Consider the following 9,316-nt stretch of genomic DNA (forward strand, 5'->3'; position numbering starts at 1 on the left):
TAACTTCTTGCAGATGATCGATTGGAAACATCGAGGCACCTTTCATCTCGAAGACCTTAGGTTTTAAAGCATGCGTTGCACTCTTTTCCCTTAGATCGGGTTTTATCCCAAATGCGTTGTACCGACAAGGTTTTAACGAGGTAACACCTATATGCAACCTAAGGAATATTCAACAAGTATTCAAGGCTTCTTTTCAATTAACCTCGAACACTGGGGGGGCATCACCCTCGGAGGTCACATTCTCGAAGAAAGCAATTCATGCCAAGGAGGACCTCGATATGAGAATGTTGTAAAGGGCCAAACGTCAAATAAACCGTGTCCATGTAGAATAGTCGAGCCCCCAGCGGCAAAACATGTACGCATGTATTAATTATTTGAATAAGCATTCTTATTATATCAAAACACTTTGTGCCTCAAAAGAAGTTTACTATTTTCACATTTAACGGCTCAAGGGCCAAAACCCCGAATGCACCCAAATACTCGGGGACTGTCATCGATAATTGACACATCGAGTCATAGAACACTCGAACTTATAAGACCTCAAAGAGGCACACTCGAGCTTACAAGACCTCAAAGAGGCATCCCCTTGATATTAAGGCCAAGTCCATCACACTTGGGGACTAAAGGCTATAGCCATATAAAAGACTACAGTCATATGAAAAGGCTATGGCCAAAATAATGTGGCTCAGAGATGTCCGACTTATTCCATAAAACTAAAAGGCCTTCATATACTTCGAAAAACCCGGTTAAATCAGGCTACCCTCGGAAAAACCAAATTATAAGGGGCTTCGATATAATCAGCCCTCGAACAAAGCGAAGGCTTCGATAACATCAGCCTTCGAAAAAATCTCAATAGGTATTTGATTAGCGTTTCATATCAAATTACAAACGAGTTTCCAATCAATCAAACCTTTGAAAAACCCAAACGGGTACAAAAAACACATGCTAAGACATACAAAATTTTCACTAAGTCTTTTAGCCGAAAAGAGGGAAAAATTATAGCCATTTTGGAAGCTAAATCGCCCCAACTTAAAGAGCCTAAGGTCCGATGTATAAGAGCCTAAGGGACAATATAAAAAATCCTAAGGGCTAGCTTTATTTCGAGTTCGAGCAAGTACTCACTCGACCACTAAGCCCAAGGGCTACCCGAGTTTGAGAAAATTCTCACTCGGGCACTATCCACAAAGTCTAAGGGATAACTTTACGTCAGATTTGAGACCTTGCTCTCGCTCAAATCGGACCCAAGAATTCCTACTCACATCAATTTAAGCTTAGTTCAAGGGCTAACGAAGGCCTCAAGGAGTATTACATTGATCGGTTAGAAATCTAAGGGCCGTCATGACCCAAACCAGAAATCAAACTGGTCATTTAAATTATGAGATCGAATTAATATGAACAAGATTCAACACAAGTCAAAGATGATACAAAAATAAAATCCTTTTTGTATTTCTAAGAGATAGTTACAAAATATATTTACAACGCCTATGAAGGGTCATTACACGGGAACAAGGAAGCAAAAACAAAGCCAAGAAGCTAATATACTTTTAGGGCCGCATCCTCGAGAGCGACGCCTTTGGTAACCTTCTCCAAGACAACAATAGGTGAAGAAAATGCTATAGCCTATCAAAGAACAAAAGCTTTTAACAAGCGGAGAAAATTGTGGCCTGGTGAAAAACTTGGCAAGTATGGGTCTATTCAGCACAACTATTCTAAAGCCACTCCCTGAGATGTTATACCGGTGTGGGATGCAAAAGTTAGTAGGTGATAGTAACACCTCACTCCATGGAAAGCAGAAGGAATGAAATGCCCCACCAGGTTGATGTTAAGAGAGATGAGCGACAAGGCAAAGGTCGGATATCTCCTAATACGGGAAGGGTTTTGTGCCCCTTTTTCGTTGCTTCGAATTGACGCTTCAAAAAAAAAGCCTTGGTGTAACTGCTAAAGTTGATGCCATGTGATTAGGAGTTCGCAGGTTTTGGATCATGGAAGCAGATGATTAGATGAAAAAAATAAAGAAGGGAAAGAACCAGAGTAAAAATGGTGAATGAACACAGTCTTTGTTCAAATCGGATAAGCCTCGTATTTATAGAAAGGCGATGAAAGGTGGTGACGATTTTGGCGGTGCAAGTGGCCGACCGACACTGGCACACATTTGATGTTCTAGGAAGAGCGTTGACATGACATTTTCAGTCACTTCAAGCACCCACGTCATGGGAATGACGTCATCCTAAGAGGCTCGGGAAAATCGAGGTCCAAATCATTTCTTACTCTAAGAAACACGGGGCCGAAATGGACGGAGGTCAAGAAAATAGGGGTCAAGACCTCATTCTCATTCAACTCGGGCCCAAGGGTCGCGTCATTACAAGCTCAATCTAAGCTCGATAATTACCTAGGACCTCAAGAGGCATCGTGTTAATCAATAAAGAACCTAAGGGTTCATTGCATTCTAAGTTCGAACCAACACTCAGGCTGATAATTTGGGTTGTACAAGCGAATTTTCTATAAATAAAGAAAAATGAAATTTGTCACAAACCAAGGTCAAAACAAAAGTTCATTTGTATTCACTAAACACATTTAAAAAATCCTCCCATAGAGCCCTTACATAAAATAAAGAAATTAAAGAGGACCTAGTCTATTGTCGGGGTCACTCGCTCGGAGGCAGCATTCACCGGAATTACAACTTCGGTGTCTGACCTTCGGCAACCTGATCTTCAGTGGCCTGATCTTCGGGGGCCTCTTCTTCCTCAGGGACTTCGCCTTTGTCTTCCCCACTCTCGGAGCCGCTGACAGAATCTTCATCAGTAGAGAGCAATGCAGCTGCCTCTTTTTCCAAAACCTTCACCTTCTCAATTTCTGCAGAAAGGTCAAAGCCTTTGGCATGCACTTCATCGAGAGTTTGCTCTTGAGATTCCAGCTGAGCATGGTTGACGGCGTAGGATAACTTCAGCTCAACTGCAATAGATATCTCCCTAACCCGAGCATTGGCAGTTGTAGCATTGGTTCGATATGAAGACACGAACGCATCAGCTTCAGACTTAACCTTAGACAACTCAGCGACCGTCTCAATATGACCCTCCATAAATTTACGACCCTCCTCATTTGCACTCCGAAGCTAGCTCTCAGTCGAAGCCAGCTGTTCTTGAAGACTAACTTTTTTAGAGGCCAAGCGATCCATACTTTGCTTCCACCTGAGGGTTACAACCTTTTTGGTCTTAAGCTCCTCTCAAAGTTGCTCCGCCAGGTCGGCCTTCTCCTGGACTGCAAAGGTGAAACATTAGATGCCAAAACAAACAAGTACAAAATACGCCCACGAAGGATATATTACCTTTTTAACGAGCTCGGCCCGCTCTTTGGAAGCTTTTGCCGAACTTGCTCGAAGATCGTTGAGTTCACTCTCTTTTTTGGCATAGAGAGCCTTGAGTTTGTCTATTTCTAACATAAGCTTCCTGAGCTCCTCTTTATAACGGGCAAGCTCAGCTCAAGACATGGAAAAAGCTTGACCAAATAGCATTGCAGACTAAAGACAAAGTAAGGAGATCACAAAAGCAAGAACCTAATTCTAAATATAGTTATTAAGTCAAAGTTTACTTGCTTTCGAAGCTTCTCGGCCTCTTCGAGGATTAATGAGGCATCAAGGTCGGAGCCCTCCTCGATTCCAACAAGACATTTGCCGAAAATGTCATTCTCCCTTTGGGATGTTCCCACATCAGGAGTCTTCATATCTTGGGCATCCCGTATTTTCCTCTTAGAAAATGATGGGCCTGGTGGAGAGTCATTCACGTTAATCAACCCGAGTGGCTCAATCAGGGCCTTCTCCTGCCTTCGAGGAACCTCAGGGATAGTTTCTCTGAGTTCATCAACCAAGGTCCATTCAGGACGGGTCACTTTCTTGCCACTAGTCCATTCGAGAACCTTGCTCGAGCTCCACCTGGGAACTTCCTCATCTTGAGGTTGAACCACTTCGGTGGCCTCCGGCTCAGCGGCTTTTAAAGGATCGGTGCCTCTTCCTCTCCGAGTTATTAACGGGTGAGCATCTTTGTCCTTAGCCTCAACTCTCTCTTCGTCCTCAACACGAAGACGTGCAACAATTTCTAGAGTCAAGGCCACCGTATCAGCCCTAGGTTTTCGAAGCTTGGCCTTTTTTGGCTTTAGGGACTCCGCCAGTGACCCTTTCCTTCTTTTCTTGTCCTTGGCATGTTTTTGGGTCTCTCCCTTTCCAGGTGGGGCAGCCTTATCGAAACAACATCTCTAAGGCCTGCACAAGTGTAAGGTTAAGTGTATTGCTGAGGAGTATTTCACTAAGGGATTTAAATATGCAAATAATAAGGATTCACCGTGGTTTTTGGCCTCCCATCAGCCTTTGGCCAAATTGAGCCAGACGCGCTCGGCATATGTAGAAGTGGAAGCTAATTGCCAAACCCAGCCTGGGATGTCCGCAACCGTGTCTAGATACCAATCAACGACTGCATCATCAAAAGGGAGTTAGTTCAAAGGAAAGGGAAAATGTCTAAGTAATGAAACATGTTTACGCTTAGTATTCCATTCCTCAGGGAACGACAGCGGGAATCAGGTCGGAGGTCCTGACTTGAACAAAGCGGCTCATCCACCCTCGGTCTTTATCCTCATCGATGCTAGCGAAGAAAGACTTCAGATATTGACGTTGCAATTTTATCAGACCACTTCGATAGAGACGAGGGCTGTATAATCTGATCAGATGGTCGAGGGTAAAAGGTATCCCCTCAACTTTGCTCAAAAGTTACCTAATTAGGTGAATAATCTTCTAGAAAGAAGGATAAATTTGACTGAGTGTCACTTGGTATTGTTGACAAAAATAAAGGATCACTGGGTCTAGAAAGGGCAAAGAAGGATCTGTGAGACCTAAGGTAAATGGGTATGTGTATATGCTTACGTACCCCATTTTGTGACTAGTAATATCCTCATCAGGTGAAGGGATCTCCACGTGCACTTCATCACCCAACGGTAATCTGCCTTCACTTGTTTGAGTTCGGTTATTAGGCCAATATACTGAGACATGGGTTCACATCGTCCTGGAATCGAAGCAGGCTTGTCGACCTTGAAATCGAAAGACATATCACAAAGCCCGGGGGTACACTCCTAAATGAGAGGAGCTACCACCATTTTGTTCTTCGACGGGCGTGAAGACAAAGAGACTTTCTCTTTTTGTGGAACTGTCTTAGAAGTTTTTGCCATTTTTGGTTGTGAAAATTCAGAAGAAGGAAAAGGAGCTTGTTAAGAAATGGGCACAAGGAAGGAATAAGTGCAGAGAGGATTTGAAGATGTTGTAAAAGTAAAAATTTGAAGAATGAAGGATTAAAGTATTTATAGAGACTGTCTAAGCATGTTGGAGAAGCTAAACGAACGACCAATAGCCATTTTTCGTTAAAAGCTTTTTGAAAATTGTGTAGGCGTAACTTTTGCACCACTTTTCAATCCCATGGACCGCTGGCCTCACTAGACTAACATCATGATCGGGACATCGAATGGGTGAGAATTATATTGTTTCTTATCTTTTCATTCTAAAAAATGCAGGGACTATTTGTATACGGGCGAAATCGGAGAGCTTGATTTCGAGGACTTAATGGTACCCCGGACTCGAGTCCGGGCAGCACGAAGTAAAAACCAGATCTGACTGGAAAATGCATACCTCGAGGGAGCAAATTGGAGACCCGCCATGATCTGCTTGGAGGGTAGTACGATTTCGATGACACTCAAGAAAGAGCGGGAATTTCTCAAGGACACATGAATCAGGGCATAAATTAAGGGATAAGATTTGTACGAAATAGTACGAGTCTGTACTATGTTGTTATACAGCTGTACCAATAGAATTCTTTACCATAGTTGAGAATGTATAGGGTTTTCCCCTCTTATATAAAAGGGACCCCAATCATTTGTAAAGACACCTCTTATTCACTACAATAGAATATTCTACTCTACTTTTCTCGCTTACTGTGCTCCACAATTATTCTTCAACTTTATTGTTTTTATTTCATTTTTCATACTTTATTTTCTCTTAACTCACCTCGAGGCCCCAGAGATAATCGAGCTCGAGGTCCCCGTTGCTCTAACAGTACTGATTTGGTTCATTAATTTTTCTTACTTAAATCTAATATTACTTGTATATTCACTAGTATTGGAATAAATCACATATTTTTAAAACCACAAATCACCTTTAATTGTTACTCACATTTTTTAAGGTAAACAAACATGTTTGGATGGGCACGGAGTTTAGGAAAAAAAAGACTTTTTGAATTTGTGGTCCTAAACAAGTCAAAAAGGGATCTGGAGTATTTATGTGGTTATAAAAGCTTCTCATTAAGGGTAAAATTGGAAGTTAAAGTTAAATTATTTCCAAATTTAAAAAAGGATCATTCTTTCTAGAATGGACCAAAAAGGAAATAGGTTCATATAAACTGGAACAGAGAGAGTACTATTTTTCACTCCCTAAAGAGAGTGTGAGCCCTATGAGAGTCATGAGATTGCTTAAAGGGAAGATTCTCTAGCTGATTAAACTCAGATTAAAGGGACAGATAATCATATTATCATATAGAGAATACCTTGTTTATGGATGGGAACCAACCTAAGCTTCATCAAAAGACAAAAAGAAAAAAAAAAGAGAAGAAAAATGGATAAAGATCAACTCTCCATTAGTTTCACCAGCCTTTTTTAATTTTCATCCATTCAGTAAGGCTACTGTGAATGTTTGGAAGTAGGAGTGACAAACGGGCGGGTCGGGTTGGATATGGTTCAGGTCGAAAAATGGATAATGAAACAAATGGATAAATTATTCGACTCGACCCATATTTAATCAACAACAACAACAACAACGACCCAGTTAATCCCACGAGTGGGGTCTGGGGAGGGTAATATGTACGCAGACCTCACCCCTACCCCGAAGGATAGAGAGGTTGTTTCCAGGAGACCCTCGGCTCAAAAAGCAACAGGAGCTGATATATTAGTACCATAAAAATGCATAATAAAATAACAGTAATACAAGAGATATGAAATACAGAATACGAAATACGAAAAAGATGGCTGGTATAGTAAAACTAGCAGGTAAAGCCCTGCATCAATAGACGACCAATGACATTCTTAGTCTAACTCCTAACTGGCTAGTCTCACTCTATTGTGCTGTAGAAATATTCACAACTCTCCCCTAACCTACAACCTTAATACTCGAATACGGATAAAAAAATAAGTTATCCGGCGGATAATATGGTTACCCATATTACCATTACTTCTTGCAATATATGATCAGTTTTGGGAGAATTCTTAGTCTCCCTAACTTGATGAACCCCAAATTTGAGGCTTTAAAAATGTAAAAGTTAGACCCATTGATTATCCATTGGTTACGTATTGGTTATCCATTTTCTAATTGGATAATATGGTTCTTATCCATATTTGACCCGTTTTTAAAAAGTTCATTATCCAACCTATTTTTTAGTTGACAATATGGGTAGTTAATTATTTTTTTGAACCATTTTACCACCCCTATTTGGAAGTTATATCGTTTCCATTAAATTAATGTTAGGAATAGTAAAATGATACTTTGTATAGCACTAGTTTTCACAACACAAACTAGAGAAGAGAGAAAAGAAAGGGTAACACAGAAATGTCATCAAGGTATATATATATTGTTAAAGATAGAAGTTGTCACGTGCCTATCACGTGAGTGGAGTTAAGTTAGTTAAGAAGAATTAGTTAGTTGTAACTAATTATGGGATTAGTTTAGAGGCAAGATGACTGTAGATTAGATGCAATAGTTGAAGTGTGTATATATGCATAGCATTAGTACATTGTAATGTAGAGCTTCAGTAATACGATCCAATTTTTCTCTCAAACAGAAATTCTCTCCAGAACCTTCTCTTCCATCTTCTGCCATTTTTGTCTTCCTTGAAGCTCTCACATTTTCATTAAGGTATCAAAGCAGGGACGATAGATCCACATTCACTGCAGCTGTTATTCATCGTTCTCTGGCAATTTTCTATCGTAGATTGATTGTGATATTTCAATCGATTGAACTAGGGCACACAGTTTTTTTTTCTCGCAATTTGCAAATGAAAACTTTATTAGTTGTGGAAAACAAAACTCAGTCTACTTGAGTTTGATAGACATGGCAATTAGAGAAGAAATTCCAGCTGGAACCAGCACAAACACAACCACCACAACCATCGATCATCATCATCCTCTGTTTCTGCAGCCAAGTGACACACCAAGTAGTTCCTTGATTTCAATTCAGCTAACTGGAAGTGAAAATTATGCAGTATGGAGTAGATCTATGAGAATAGGATTGATAGGCAAGAGTAAATTAGGGTTTGTTGATGGACGATGCACTAAGGATAAGTTCGATCAGTCATTGCATGAACTCTGGGAAAAGTGTAATGCAATAGTTTTGTCTTGGATCATGAATGCTGTGAGCAAGGAATTGCTCAGTAGTATTGTGTACAAGTGAAGTTCACATAAAGTGTGGACAGATTTGAAGGATAAATATGATAAAGTCGATGGATATCACATTTTTTTCTGCATAAGGAAATTGCAACTTTGTCGTAAGGAATTTCTATAATGTCAGCCTATTTCTCACGGTTGATAGATCTATGGGAAGAATATGATGCCTTGATACCATGTCCTGGATATGATTGTCCAGAATCTAAGAGCTACTCAAAGTATTTTGAATATTAGAGATTGCTACAATTTTTGATGGGCCTGAATGAGACATATGCACAACCTAGGAGTCAATTTTTGATGATGAGCCCAATACCTTCTGTCAACAAGGCCTATTCTATGGTTGTTTCTGAAGAAAGTCAGAGAAATATGGGAAAACCTGCACAGACATTAGACATGGGAGATAATACAACACTATTCACTAACAAAGGAGGCATGACTATAGGAAACACCTATAAGCCTAGAAGAAACAATCTATTTTGTGACTACTGTAACTATAAAGGTCATACAAGAGAAACTTGCTACAAAATACATGGCTATCCAAATGATTTCAAAGTGAGGAGGAAAGCCAACAATTTTCCACAAAGACCAATGGTTAACACCACAACAAATGAAGGACAATAGTACATGGGAAAGGCAGCAACAAATGCAGTATCTCAAGAAGGGCAGCAGATGCAGAACTCACCATCTGGAAATCCAACACCTACATTGCCTCAACCAATCATGTTCACTCAGGAACAATATGATCAAATTCTGAAATTGCTCAAGAAATACACAGGTGATAATTCACAACATTTTGCAGGTACGACCACGCTCACTACATTAGCTGACAAAACAAAAGGTGAAAACTAGATAG

At 40.3% G+C, this 9,316-nt stretch overlaps 1 protein-coding gene across 1 annotated transcript; it reads left to right on the forward strand.

Moving 5' to 3' along the window:
• Positions 1–8,131: 8,131 nt before the first annotated feature.
• Positions 8,132–9,084, forward strand: LOC142176720 (uncharacterized). The gene is made up of 2 exons (XM_075244926.1): positions 8,132–8,431; positions 8,698–9,084. Exons 1-2 carry the CDS (start codon positions 8,132–8,134, stop codon positions 9,082–9,084), a joined length of 687 nt encoding a protein of 228 aa, XP_075101027.1.
• Positions 9,085–9,316: the final 232 nt, after the last annotated feature.

Source organism: Nicotiana tabacum, chromosome 3, assembly GCF_000715075.1.
Source record: "Nicotiana tabacum cultivar K326 chromosome 3, ASM71507v2, whole genome shotgun sequence".
NCBI lineage: Eukaryota > Viridiplantae > Streptophyta > Magnoliopsida > Solanales > Solanaceae > Nicotiana > Nicotiana tabacum.

Excerpts from the sequence above, each read along its gene's own strand:
- LOC142176720 (XM_075244926.1), top strand. The coding sequence starts at position 8,132 with ATGGCAATTAGAGAAGAAATTCCAGCTGGAACCAGCACAAACACAACC. Across the intron at positions 8,432-8,697 it reads TGTCTTGGATCATGAATGCT|AGATTGCTACAATTTTTGAT; the intron begins GTGAGCAAGGAA and ends TTTGAATATTAG.